General features: G+C 43.8%; 1 protein-coding gene across 9 annotated transcripts in view; it reads right to left on the reverse strand.

Annotated features, from left to right (window-relative positions):
* The window catches only part of Ezh2 (enhancer of zeste 2 polycomb repressive complex 2 subunit), a 67,145-nt gene that overhangs the window by 2,313 nt on the left and 50,045 nt on the right, over positions 1-14,787 (reverse strand). For 5 of the 9 annotated variants that reach the window (XM_059257675.1, XM_059257674.1, XM_059257673.1 and 2 more), the window contains exons 9-17: positions 12,170-12,261; positions 10,493-10,733; positions 9,282-9,451; positions 8,682-8,776; positions 7,592-7,632; positions 7,039-7,164; positions 5,883-6,061; positions 1,328-1,423; positions 417-498 (exon numbers count right to left, since the gene is read on the reverse strand). In XM_059257675.1, coding sequence (XP_059113658.1) covers positions 417-498; positions 1,328-1,423; positions 5,883-6,061; positions 7,039-7,164; positions 7,592-7,632; positions 8,682-8,776; positions 9,282-9,451; positions 10,493-10,733; positions 12,170-12,261 — 1,122 coding nt within the window. The remainder of the gene's footprint in view (positions 1-416; positions 499-1,327; positions 1,424-5,882; positions 6,062-7,038; positions 7,165-7,591; positions 7,633-8,681; positions 8,777-9,281; positions 9,452-10,492; positions 10,734-12,169; positions 12,262-14,787) is intronic. The other 4 variants (XM_059257679.1, XM_059257677.1, XM_059257680.1 and 1 more) reach the window with 1 other exon arrangement.

Consider the following 14,787-nt stretch of genomic DNA (forward strand, 5'->3'; position numbering starts at 1 on the left):
AAACTGCTCTACCAGCCCAGCTGAAAGTCCCTCTGATGGTTACTGAGCAGACACGTTTTCAGACCAGGCTGTGGCGGCTGCTGCTTTCCTCACAAGCTGTGGGCGACATCCTGGGGCCACAAGGTGCTGTCCACACGCTGCCTGTCCTCCCAGGTCAGACGCGCTGACCGAAGAGGGCGCTGTAATGCTCAGGCCAAGTCCAGGGAGCAGTGGGAGATACAATGTGCCCTGACAGCCGGGGTCTGTGACAGAGAGCCTGGTGCTCACTGTCTCCTCACACAGCCCTGAGCCTAGGCCTGGTGATAGGAAACCCCAGGAGCTGTCCTGTGGGCAGGTGCCTCCTTCCCAGCATCTTGCTGACCTCCAAACTCAGGTCCCCTCCAACCCCAAGGAGCTAAGGGCCGGCTCGGCCATACCGTTGTTCAGGTTGAACAGGAAGCTGCACATGTACTTGTCATACACCTTCCCTCTTCTGTCCGCTTCATCCTGAGAAATGATCTGAAAGAGGAAGACACAGGAGGAGACTGTTTTGGAGTAAGTGGTCACACCAGTTAGGACATGAAAAGCCAATCAACAGAATGCTGGTCCCTCCTGAGGGGATCAAGCCAAATTCTCTTCTCTGGTTGGCAATGTACAACAGTAAAGTAGTTTTAAATCTGACTACATTTTATCTAATAATTACGGGTGTGTGTGTGTGTGTGTGTGTGTGTGTGTGTGTGTGTGCTTGTGCACTCGTGCCCCGTGTGTGAAGGTCAAAAGACAACTTGTGGAAGTCATTTCTCTCCTTCCACCACGTGGGTCCTGGGGACCAAACTCAGGCATCAACCTGGCAGCAGGTGTCTTTACCCTCGGAACTGTCACACCAGCCCCAAAATAGACGTTTTTAAGAATTCCAATCAGAAAGATTTCTACGTCCTAAGCAATATGCCTAGAGAGGATGATTCCGTCATCTTTCTGCTGAGTACAAACAAGGCAAACTGTAACTTTCTGAAGCTGTCTGGTGACTCTCCCCTCAGCTCTACAACTAAAAATGTCAAGTTAATAATGCTGTTGTTTCTGGATCCCCATCAGCTCGTCTGCCAATTAAGTAGGACCAACTCCACACAGCAAAGCGCTTGTTCCCAAACCCCTTACCTCCGGATAATAAAGGGCAAACATGACTAGAGCTAAAGCAATCTAGCTAGTTAGTACACAAACCACATCTACAGACACAAAGAAGTCCGGGCTACGGGGTGTTCAGTATTAATTCATTCTAACTTGGAGTTGCCCAAAGTAATGCAAGCTGCTACTCTACACAAGACCACTGGATCACACAGGAGCACCTTACCTCTCCACAGTACTCGGAGATGAATTCATTCTTCTGCACAGGATCTTTGATGAAGATTCCCCAGCCTGCCACATCAGACGGTGCCAGCAGTAAGTGCTAGAGAAGAAGCGCAATCACGTAAGACCAGAGCAAAGGCAGACTGGGACGAGCAGGCTGCACAGTGAAAACAGATGACCACACTCAAACCTCAGGCCGTCCGAGGGGAATACTCAATGCCCAAGCGGATTTGATAGGGATGAAGTTGCCAAGTGTGTCTGGAAAACTATTAATGTTTCTAAACAAAATTCAGGATAAATACCCTCTTCCAGGAAAAACAAACCAAACCGGGCCTCTGGTGTCTCGGGTACTCAGTGAGGGAGGTGTGTGAGATCACTGCCCTTTCACTTCCCTCCAGTCCCCACTAACTCACTTTCAACCAAACACAATCCAAAAGGTTCATGTGCCGGAAGCTTGGGCCCCAGCCTGTGGACGGATCACCTAGAGGTGACTGAATTGTGAGGGCTCTGAACTAATTAAGAGATGGGTCTCTTGATGGACTCATTATTGGAGGGTGCAGACTAGGTGAGTTCGGGTTGGAGGAAGTGGTCGCTGGCAGCATGTCTTTTAAATGTGCATCTTGTGTGCCATGGATGGCTACCTAGCTCACGATGCTCTGCCTCACTATGCACAGGCCAAGAGCAAGAGAGGCCGGTGCCCATGTGCCGAAATGCTAGCACCCAAAACTTTATCTCCTTTAAGTGTTTTCTCAGCTATTTATCACTGTGGCAAAACTGAGAAACACAAAATTTTACTTTTATTTATCGGTTCAGTGTGTGTATGTGTAGTGTATACATGTGTGTGCACATGTGTGTTGTTTGCCTGTGTGGACACATGTGCAGGTCAGGAGCACCTTCAGGTATTGGATCTATTGCTCTCCACCTTACTTCTTTGGAGACAGGATCTCTCTCACTGAACCTGGAGCTGTTTCAATTAGACCCCAGGCCCACCAGCACTGGGGTTACTAGTGCATGGCTATACCTGGTTTTTAATATGGGTGCTGGGGTATGAACTTATGTCCTCACGGCTACAGGCAAGCTCCTTACCCGTGGCACCATCTCTCCAGACCTTGGTTTTGAGACATGGTGTCACTAAGGGTGGCTGCCCCCGAATATGGGTATACCACCACAGCTGGTTGATGAAACAAATTTAATGTGAGTACTCCAACCTCTCTCCTCGGATCTTTCCCTCTATTTCCCAAAGTGCATTCTGTTGCCTGCTCAGGTCCTCAGCACATTCTGGTTCTTTACTGGTCTTTATTTTCTGGAGACCCTGCCATGTCCTCCAAAGAAGCTTCCTTCTAGCAATTTCTCATAATAACATAGAAAATTACCATGAAGAATATCATGATTCATCAATCTCACAGAGAAGACCAAGATGACCACTGTTTTCTGCTTTTCGAGACATGGTTTCTCTGTGTTGCTCTGGCTGTCCTGGAACTTGGAGATCTGCCTGCTTCTGCCTCCTGAGTGCTGGGATTAAAGGTGTGCACCACCACTGCCTGGATGACATGATAACTATTCATCACAGTTCTTTAGCACGCTTCACGGAGAACCTTCTTGTGACCTTTACAGGGATTCCCAGATCATCCAAACTTCTTTCTTCCTATTCTGATCCACCCCTGTCAGGTGAATTTCCCAATCACCTTCCTGGTCAGAAACAAAATTAGCTAACTCGTCAGTGGAAACAACCAGGTGAACCCAGGCGGTAGAAGCTACATCCACAGAGTTCTATTCTGAGGCAAAGGTGTCACCAAGGAGACATGGCAGCATGAACGTCATGCCCACTCTACGAACAAGCTGAAGGAAGGGTAGATCTATCCCCCAATGGCAAATCTGGGGCCAGGACACTAAGGGAGAGAGTTTGTTCTGAACAAATGTGCCAGAGCAAACTCAGACAACATCATTATGATCTGATGACCTAAATGGATATGTAGCCACCTAAAATAAAATGATCTCAAACCCCAAAGAGAAAATCACTGCACAGCTAATCCAGATCAGATCTTCTATGAACAGTGTTGGTTTAAAAACCCAAGGAAGAAAAAAGAAAGCTAAGAGAAGCCGAATGGCAGGATTTCAAAGAGGATCCTGAAGAGTGCGGTGATCTGGGGCTGGAGGGATGACCCAGCAGTTAAGATCACTAGCTACTCCTGGGAAGGACCCAGGTTCAGCTCCCACACAGTGGCTCACAACCTAACTCTAGTTCCAGGAAACTCAACACCCTCTTCAGAACTGTGCTGGCACCAGACATACATGTGGTGCACATATATACATGCATACATATAAATACAGCTTTAAAATGGAAATATCAGGGTGCTATCAACCATGTGACGGCTCCTGAGATGTGCCATCACCACACAGGGCAGGGGAAGTGGCAGAGTGGTGACAGTGGGGACAAAGGACACCAGAGTGTTTCTTGCTCCAGTACTTACAATTCTTTTTGTTTAATTCATGGCATGCTATGGTGCAGCTACTCCCACCATATGAGTACTGGGTTATAACCACTGAGTCATCTCATCACATAGCAAGTCTTATGAATCTGGGTTTCCTTACCTGTAAAATGGGGTAAGTATTCAAACAGTGCCTGCTACATATCAGATAGCTAATAATATCAGCTATTGTGATGGAAAGGATTAATTAAAGAAAGCTATTGAGTCTTCCTAGTCTAACAGATCATTCAGGCTTCCTTTGCTCAGTAATTACTCCCTGGCTACTCATTTAAAATCACCTATGTGCAATTCCCAGGCTTCTAATACATAACTGCTGGATGGGGCATTTTGAAGACTTTAAGAGTGTTTGTGCATTGAGACAGTCTTACGATACAGCTCACACATAAGCTTCCGCCTCATGCACTCTCTAGGGGGCTGGGATTGCAAGCATGCATCACATGCCTGGCTCTTTTCAGGGACACTAAAGATCAAGAACGAAGTCTCCAGAACTTTGCTGAAGGAAATTCCATCTTTTACTATGCACAGAAAGGATCCTAAGCAAACAAACAAACACACAAACACAACGAGAATGGGCCTGTACACTCTGATAGAAGGCACCATCTGTTTCCATTAAGGAGACACAATGTCTTTGTGTTAATAAAACAAGAAAGTTTGAATCAACTATTAAAATACTAGATAATTCCTATTTCAATTCTGATAGCATTACTGACTACTTCTCAGAACTTCAGGTTTATCTTGCCATCCAGTAAAGCATTTATTTTATGGGAAATATGAGAGTGCACTAGCTCTTTTTAGGTGGTTAGCTGTGTCAAGACAAAGCTGGGTATCTGCTCTCCAGCCACCAGCTGTCAGACACTAACTGGAATAGACTATGAACACAAACTTTGTACGTTCCATGAGAAGTTCACGGCCACAGAAGTAGCTGCTGATGCTCTGAGTGAAGAATGGAAGGCTTCTGTGGTCTGGATCAGGGGTGGGAACAACAACAGAGTTTCCCAGGAAACAAGGTATCCTGACCCCAGCCAAGTGTGCACCTGCCCTTGAGCTGGAGTTCTTGTTACAGACAAAGGAGAACTGGAAAGGGCAAGTTCAAGTCTGTCTGTGGATGCCACGCTGAGTGATCTCAACTTGGTTATTTTGTTTAAAAAGGGGAGAAGGATACTCCTGGACTGACAGATACTGTGTCTCAGTGGTTGGAGCCCAAAAGAGCTAGTAGGATCTGAAAGCTTTTCAATCTCTCTAAAAAAGATGATGCGGGGGTTGGGGATTTAGCTCAGTGGTAGAGTGCTTGCCTGGCAAGCGCAAGGCCCTGGGTTCGATCCTCAGCTCTACAAAAAAAAAAAAAAAAAAAAAAAAAAAAGATGATGCCTGACAATACATTGCCGGAAAGTCCTTAAACAAAAAAGGTAAGAAGTTGAGGACTACAGCACCCAAGATTCAGCACCTTGTTCCTCCATGTGTCCTGACACACAAACACCAAGGTGCTGCTCTGAAGAAACAACACACTAAGAAAAACAAGGAGGAAGCTGCAGAACGTACTAAACTTATGGCCAAGAGAATGAAATCAAAGAAAAATGCCAGGAACAGGTGGCCAAAAGACGTAAGCTGTTCTTGTTGAGAGCTGCTCAGAAGTCAGAGTCCAGTCAAAAATGAGTGTTTAAGAGGAACAAATGACCACACCTTAAATCTGGGACGGGGAGTGGATGACACCTGCATTATCCAACAACACCTGAGCATCTCTCTCTTCCCCAGCTGCACCTTTAAGGACCCTTTTACTTCTGTTATTCCCAGATAAAATCTCCAAGACTAAAGAGCCATCTTCCAAAGGATGGGGATGAAGTTCAGTTGTTGGTAGAGTACTTATCATGCACAAAGCTCTGGGTTCAATCCACAGCACCAATAAAATCAGGCATGGAAGAACATACATAGGTCCAGCACTCAGAAGATAGAGAGAGGCAGGAGGATCAGAAATTCAAGTTCATTCTCAGCTACATAGTGAGTCTGAGGACAGCATAGGTTACATAAGATGCTGTCAAAACAACAACAAGTTTCCAGACACGACTTATTTACCTTTTTAGAGCCCCGCTGAATACTGCAGTTCTTGCAGGACACGTTCTTACTGTCCCAGTGGTCAGCAGCTCCACATGTGAGACAGAGGTCAGGGTCACACTCTCGGACAGCCAGGTAGCATGGACACTGCTTGGTGTTGCACTGTGCTTTGCACCGGCACCCAGGAAATCGGTTTTGACCTTCGGGGATAAGTTTCATCACCATCACCATCACACCTAGCAATCATCACTCTATCACAACCCTTTACAGGAATGCAGCCAGTGTCTTGCTGAGCACATGAATGACATTTAAACCCTCACCACCTTTCCCTTGCTACTCCACTGTCGAGACGAGCAAACAGGAACAGCACACATGAAGCTGCTGGACTGAGAAAGAGCTGGGTTGTTGTCTATTTCATACTTGTTAAATGGCATATGGATTTAAGTTCTATGATAAATTAAACAGGGGAGGGAAGGTCTTGGAATGAATGGTATTCATGGCCCTGGACCATGCCAGTAAGCCAGCAGTTCTCAACCTGTGGGTCGAAACCCCTTCAGCAAACTCATCTCCAAGAATATTTACATTATGGTTTATAACAGTAGCAAAATTACAGTTATGAAGTAACAACGAAAATAATTTTATGCTGGGGGTCCCCACAACATGAGGGGCTGTATTAAAAGGTCGTAGCTTTAGGAGGGCTGAGAACCACTGTAATAAGCCGTGTTTATTTCTCATCCATCCCCTGGTATGCAAACTCTATGTACAGCTTCGTGAAGTCATTCTAAAGACCTACTGCCCTTCTGCTACTTTCCTTTACTCTGAGCACTGAACCCCTCTTAACTCTCTCCTCTGGTGCCCACAGAGGCTTGGGCACCCTTCCTTACAGTCTATGCCTCTTTACTGTCATTCAAATGACCGAAGAAAAACAGACAAGTCCAATCCACCACTACAACTCGCCTGACTTGTGTGTACACACACACATACACACATTGCCCAAGAGGCTGACAGGACATCAGCACATACACGCTCACTGACTACTTGAGACTAAGCAGCTTTCCTAAAGCCAGCCATCAGAGCATCCCAGTCCCTAGGTCTTCATTTAAATCACCATTTTTCAGCTGCTGACCAAAGGCCTATTCAGTTCTCATGCAATTGCACCAAAGCAACAAATACTTACACTCTGAACTACATTGACAAAACTTTTCACAAAAATTTTGTGCTATCACACAAGGGCACGAACTGTCACAAGGCTGTCGTGGATGGTCACAGGGTTGATAGTTGTAAACATGGTTAGAGGAGCCGTCTGAGTAAAGATAACAGCACGCAGCCAATGAATCCAGGGAGATGGGAAATGATCATCACAATTAACAAGACATTCTTCCCCACTACCTCTGGAACATCCTTTACTGGCTGCCTTTACTGAAATACACACTCCTGTGGAAAAAAAAATCACCTCCCGCCCCCAAGTGCTTAAAAACTTGGTTTCACATTTCAGCCCCCCTGCCAAAATGTTACTTCACCACTTCTCACTAACTCACTCCATCCGACTCATTTTCACTTTCTGAACAGCAATAACTGGAGAGCAACAGACACATTTCATTTAAATTGATTTGCTAAGTAGAAGTCAATTAAATCAGAATAACCAAAACTTCAATCCAGTTCCTACTCTAAAACAAATGAAGACAAAAGAAGTTTTAGCTAATAATGGGGGTAAACGGGAAGATGCTGACCCTTTTTCAGCTGTATCTTTCTGCAGTGCGCCGCCCACAACCTGCGAAAAAAGAAAAACAGACTTCAGTGTGAAGGTGCAAGGCCAACCTGCTGCAAATCCCCGAGACCTGGTTAAGCGGGCCTGTCTGTGCAATTAGCGTAGCAGTGCTGAAAGGCACGGGGAGCCTTACACTACCTGTCGGCTCACACTGACCTGGAACATGCTCACTCGGGTGGCGGTGCCATGCCCAGAAGTCTGCAAGAAAGTACCTGTCCACATTGCCTGGATAAGACTAAGGGGGCCTTGTGCATACCTACCGATTTAGTCTTGTCTGCATTATATGGACACTGACACTCCCTATAATTTCAGGCATCATTAACCACCCAATTGAACTGCATGGTAAGAAACTGTTCAACCAAAAATTCAGAAGCATCTGTGAAAGCCTAAATTCATGTTCCCATGGGAAAATTTCTGTAAAGTTTTAAATGATTTACAACAGCAATGCAACACATACACTATGGGCCTATACTGAATTTTTGAAGCATAATTTAACAGCTTCCTTACTTACTCAACTACACTTTCCATTTTAAAAACAGCGGGTTTGGGATGGGGGATCCAATCATGGTTTCCCTGGCTCTACATTTACAAAAGCATTCTGTACACTTATTCACCGTAAGCCTTCGTGAGAGGTAAGAGCCACAGACTTAGATGAGGCTCACTTTAAATATCAGAATGTAATGGCACACTTAGAAAATCCAGGCTCCTAGAATAAAAGACACTTCTAACCACTGGCCCAGAGAGCACAGTAGGAACACGTCTTACAACATTCCATAACAAACAGTAAAGGAACTGTTTACGTAGTCTGTACTGCAATATGTTTTTCTCAACCAAAATCCAATGGATGTGGTAACCAAAATTTTTATGACTTGATATGCCAAATATCCTGAAGTGACTGTACACAAAAGTAACAGCAACCATCAGGAGGAGGAGATTTCTGTAGGCCTACATCTGACAGCAGTTTGAAAGCTTTCTTACAATCAAGTGAAAACTGACTCCTGCTCATGGGAGAAGCCCTGCCCCACACAGCAGCAGCTCCTCAGCAGGCTTACCGGTGTTTCCTTTTCTTCTTTCTCGGAGGAGTGTCCACATCCTCAGTGGGGACAGGTGCTATGACACTGGACTCTTTGACTCTGAACTCATACACCTAGGTGAGAGGCAGAGGCAGAGTAACATGAACAGCTTTTGCATTCTGGGGAAATGTTTGTTTCTCTGGTGACAGTGCCAGGTATGTAGGGTACAGGCAAGACACATGGGAGAAATCACTGCTGTCCCATCACATTGGGAACGTAGCTAAATTTAGAGTCTGGCAAAATTTCAATTCTATGTATTTAAAGCTACCACATCCAAACTGAATTCTAAACTAGGGAAACTCTGAAACACAGCTAAAAAACACTACTGATTTAATTTTCTTTCTTTCTTTCTTTTTTTTTGCTTCCAGAGCTGAGGACCGAACCCAGGGCCTTGCGCTTGCTAGGCAAGCACTCTCTACCACTGAGCTAAATCCCCAACCCCTGATTTAATTTTCTTAAGGGAAGGAGAAAAACAAATTCCCTTCAGAAGATGAACAGAATGAAATCAAACGACTCCAAGTCTGGACAATGAGCACCTATTAGCCCTGTGTTTAAATCTCTTGGAAAACATATGCTTACCTGTCTACATGTTTTGGTCCCAATCAGCCTAGCGATGGCACAGAAATTGTCATAGTAAGTCCCGATGAGGACTCGAAACATTGAGGCTTCAGCACCACTCCACTCCACGTTCTCGGGAGGTTCAATGTTTGGCTTCATCTTTATGGGTGTTTGACACCGAGAATTTGCTTCTACAAAACCAATGTTAGCACTAGTCAAGAAATGGCGACTAAGGGGCTGGGGAGATGACTCAGTGGGTAAAAGCTCTTATCACAAGGACCAGAGTTCAAATCCTCTCAACCACATCAAAGTCAGACACATAGCAGATGCGCTCCTACAAGGAAATGAGACAGAGATGGGAGAATGTCCAGCAATTCACAGGTGTATGCAGGGAGAACAACCAAAAGACCTTACCTCAAATAAGATGGACGTGAGCACCCACCCAAGAGGTTGTGCTCTGCCATTCACACCAACACCATGGCATAGTAGTGCACACACACACACACACACACACACACATGCACACGCACACGCACGCGTGCGCACACACACACTCTACTAAACAATATGAACAAGCAAAATTCAGGATATGCTGAAGAAAAACAGAAGGCACTTAACTGTATTTTAGAACTAAGTAAAAACATTGTATTTTAGAATTAAGTAAAGCTAGAAACAATATCAAAAAGATCTTCATCCTCCCCCACAGGACCCATGAAATTCTGCTTCTTTCAACACAGACTTATTAGCAAGTAAACACAAATGGGGTCTATTATCATTTATGATATTGTTCACGGAGTTGAAAGAACTAAAACTCAGTCACTAAACGATACACCCAGCAGCAGTACTTGTTTTCTCCCTAACTGAAACTACGCAGAGGTCCTCAAGATTAACACCAAGTATCTCAGTTTCATCACGCTCCATCAGAGATGGGCGGGGAACGGTACACCGGCAAGAACAGATTGCGTCAGACCTTCCAGGAACCCAGACAGATGAGGATGGCAGGTGGTGGAGTGGGGAGAGAGCACAAACAATTCAGCTATGTGCCGCTGAGAGAACTCTCCGATCTTAGCAGGGAAAGGGGAGGGAGGTAAGGGCCCTGGAGATGGCTCTGTGGTTAGGAGAGCGTACTGCTCTAGCAGAGGGGACCTGGGTTTGGTCCCCAACACACGCATCAGAAGATCTTAACTCTCAGAAAGTTCAACCTACGAAGCCCAGTCATGGCTGTGTCTTACCAGAGGAGCTGGAAGTTTCATCTTTTTTCTCCTCTTCTTCTTTATCGTTGTTCTCGCCCCCAGTTTCAGTCCCTGCTTCCCTGTCACTGTCTGTATCCTTGGACTCCAGCACACTGATGGTGGGGGTGCTGGGTCTGCTACTGTTATTTGGAAGTCTTCCTCTTCTGCGGCCCCCTGGGCGCTTGGGTGGTGTCTTTATCCTCTCAGCAGTGAGGGCAGCGGCAAACTCCTTAGCTCCCTCCTGGAAAATGAAAAATGGAGGCATCAGGGTAAAGTTCTAACCCTTCTTTTGGTGGACTAGAATAAGAAGACATTGCATAACAGAGTTGCTCAAGAATATATCTATCACAGTACCCATCAGCACAGTCATTTGTATATCAACACACCCAACCACTTTCTGTCTGCTTTTGATAGCTTCAAGATTTTCGAAACATAAAAAAGGTTCAATATTTTGTTCTAATGATGCAAAAATCAGGCAAGACAGTTCTACATGATGAATTTGTAAAATATGTTAAATTAAAACATAGTTAAAATATAAGAGTATTTTGCATAATAAAGGTATTGTTCTCTACATATACATACAGTACACTTAAAGGAGAATCTCTATCAAAAGACTCACATACTAAAGTGTGTCAAGTCAGACTTCCTATTTCAAAGTTTAAAATAATACATATCTCTTTAAAGGTACTATTAAGTATACAAGAACACAAAACATATACATGCATGACTTAGTCCCTTCCGGTCTTACTATTAAAACATCCAATATTTTTTCCTGTGAAGGATGCAAAGCCACAGGAAGACATGAAAGAACTTTTAGGAACAAGATAAGGGTTACATTTTGCATTCTGAAGTATCACAATCCAATCTCAGAAAGTATAAAACAATGGTAAGAGCATGGCTTGTAAGAGACCACAGAGACATTTTAGATGAGCCAATAAAGTTCTGCCTTATAAAGAATATAAAACAGTGCTCAGGAATTCCTTTTTGTATTTTTTATTTTTTTATTTTTTTAGTGGAAATAGAAGGGAAAAGTTTGAAAGGAGCCAACAGTTTTATACTTCACTCTACAAAAACCAAATTGCTTAAAAATAGGATACCTTCTGCAGGTGCCATTGAGTGAATCTTCTGTCCAAAATCCAACAGGCAATATATGCCCACTTAGTTCCTAGGTAGGAGTGGCTTGGTTCAAAGAGGGGAAATGGTAAAAAATAAGATAGTACCCGTAAAAAACAACTTTCCTGCCTCATACTTTCCTAATCCCTTACTCCTAATCTCTATCACTTAAAAAAAGAAAGTCTGTGGGATCTATGATATAGCTCAAACTGCAAGTGGCCTAAAACATTCCCAGAAGGGATACGTCCATGCTTAGGAACGTCTGCACACAATTAACTGAGCTTCTGGTGTCTACGTGGGCTATCTATGCCTCATACTCTCATAAACTTTGTAGAGAGTCCTTGATCCTAAAGACCGAGAGACATTGCTGCAGAAATAACACAGATAAACCAAGAGTCATGCGAGATTAACAGACTACACTGTGCAGCACAGAGCTAAGGAGAAACAAGGGTGAGAAGACTGCCTGCCATATGTAAGTACGGGTGCAGACAGCTTTAGCGCCGCTTCACCACCTCCACCACAGTTCTCATGAGCCCTCCAGAGAAACAAAGCTCTAAACCTCACCAGATGCTGGTAACACTGTGCTCCACAAGGCTTGTTGTCCAGAGCTGTTTCCGTGTTCTTCCGCTTATAGGTATTGGGTGTTGCATGGAAGGCTGTAGAATAAACACAAAGTATCTGAATGTGGCTATAAAAAGTGTACTTTTTCATTTCCCCAGATCCACTGGAAAACCCACTAATATCTTTCAAGTATGTAGTCTACTTTTTACAACTTCTTCTCCATCTATCACAGGGTATTCTCCACTCTTCTTCCAACCTCCAAGAAAGGTAGAAACATGGTAAACTCTGGAATGATTCATAATCCTTATTTTCCCCTTGCAAGTATGATTGATGGGCATAAAGTGTAACTATAAACATTTAACTTGAGTGTTTAGTATCTCCAACAGGCAAAAAATATTGCAAAAGGAAACCAGACTTCCTAATTTTATAAAAAATATTCTGGCATCTACAATTTCTCTGTGTAGGGAGGGGTTTTGTGGGGGAGGGGTGAGATAGGAGGACTGTATCTTTCCCAGGCTGGCTTTAAACTCTGGGCACTCTTCCTGCCTCACCTCCCGAGTACTAGAATTACAAATGTATATCACGATACTTAGCTCTGACATAATTTCTTGATTTCTAGAGGAAGGTCAATTTATTAAGCATGGAGTTGAAAATGGTTCTACTTGTTAAGACTCTAGAGAGAACCTCCCAATGGCTAGGATTCAATTCTAGGGTGTGTTCACTGGTTGTTTTCTCATGTAATGGAAAAGGCGGGGGTTGGGGATTTAGCTCAGTGGTGGAGCCCTTGCCTAGCAAGCACAAGGCCCTGGGTTCGGTCCTCAGCTCCAGGGAGAGAAAAAAAAGGCCAATGCTTAAAACAAACTATTCAAAATTACACAAGATGAAACTGATCTTAATTTAGCTAAAAATAAGTGATATTAACATAACTTTGTGGGATTTTTGGCTGGAGTTTTTTGGTGGTATTGTGCGTAAAGACCTTTTTCCATAAAGGCTCCTCTCTATCTTCTCCCTTCAAATATTAGGGATCCAATCCAGGACCCCGTTAGGCAAGGCTCAGCCATTGAGCTAAATTCCCAAGTTGTTCCCCCACAAACATACCTTTTTAATGGTAGTTGGGTTTCGGTTGTTTTGGTTTAGTTTTGACCAAAGTTTTGATATATAGCCTAGGCTAGCAAACTTGCCTCTGTCTCAATAATGTTGATATTACAGACAGTAACACCACACGTTCTGGTGTTTTGGATTTGTTTTAGCTCAAAAAAATTACTCTTAAAATAGACTTAAAAGGATCAGCAAGATAAGGGCACTTATCACCAAGTCTGATGACCCGAGGTCAATCCCTAGAACCCACATGGTGGAAGGAAAGAACCAACTCCAACACGTTGACTTCCACACTCACACCATGACCAACATGTGTGCTCACATGCAAAATCACTGAGCCAGTGTTGTAAATAGAGGCTTATGGGCACACTAAAGGTACCTAAAACTGAGAACCAACCCAGGGACTGGGGAGCTGGCTCAATGAATAAATAAATACACACTGATAATAAGCAATGAGAGAAATACTATATCGCAAATGACTTGAACTTCTCCACAAATGATCCAAACAGTTAGATAATTTTGTAGATGAGGATAAGGAATTGGATCCATATTCCCACCAGAATAAGTTCTGCACAGAAAGATATACAAGTGTACCTTTTTAAAAAGGAGAAGTAGGCAGGTGGGATGGCTCCGTGTACTAGTAAAGGAGCTTGCCATCAAGCCTGACAACCTGAACTCAATCCTCAGAACCCACATGGGAGAAGAGAACTGACTTTCTAAACTTGTCCTGACCTTCGCAGAAGCACCACAGCGCACATATCCCCCCAGCCCCCAAAATAAATGAACAAATGTAAAAATAAATAAATAAATAAAGAAAGAAAGAAAGAAAGAAAGAAAGAAAGAAAGAAAGAAAGAAAGAAAGAAAGAAAGAAAGCAAAGTTTAAAACATGAAGCAGGGAGCCTTATAATCTTAAAGTAGAGAAAGCCAAATGATACATTTAATTCTTTTTTTTTTTTTTTTTAATTTAACCCTACTTATGGACCTTTTATTATTAAACAAACTTTAAACAACTCATTTCAAGAGAACTGACTCAGGGCTGGGGAAGGCTTCAGTAGGTAAACTGCATACTATGCAGGCATGATGAGGACCCGAGCGTGGATCCTCAGCCCTTCTACAACGGCTTAGTGTGGCTGGATGTATCTGAAAGCCCAGCACTTGGGAAGCAGAGATAAGGAGGTTCTCAGGGGCTTGATGTACAGTCAGCGAACACAAAAAGGTGAACTCTAGGTTGACTGTGCAATCTTGACTCAAAAAATAAGGTAAACTAGAGTTACTCTATAATGGGGCAACAATGCCTCTACTAGACAACACAGGCTAACTAATAAAAAGGCAAGTGCCAGGAACAGGATACCTCCTTTGGAGTTGTTGAGCAGTGAGGTCCCATAGGCCCTCAAACATTACAGGCTATTGCCAATGCTACTGAGAAGACCTTACTGCTGAAGAGACCACATACTTGAGTCATAGAACATGATGTTATCAAGCTGGCACTAACCTGAAGCTTCATCCCTACTGACTAGCATGC

This window comes from Peromyscus eremicus, chromosome 3 (assembly GCF_949786415.1).
Source record: "Peromyscus eremicus chromosome 3, PerEre_H2_v1, whole genome shotgun sequence".
NCBI classification, from domain to species: Eukaryota; Metazoa; Chordata; class Mammalia; order Rodentia; family Cricetidae; genus Peromyscus; species Peromyscus eremicus.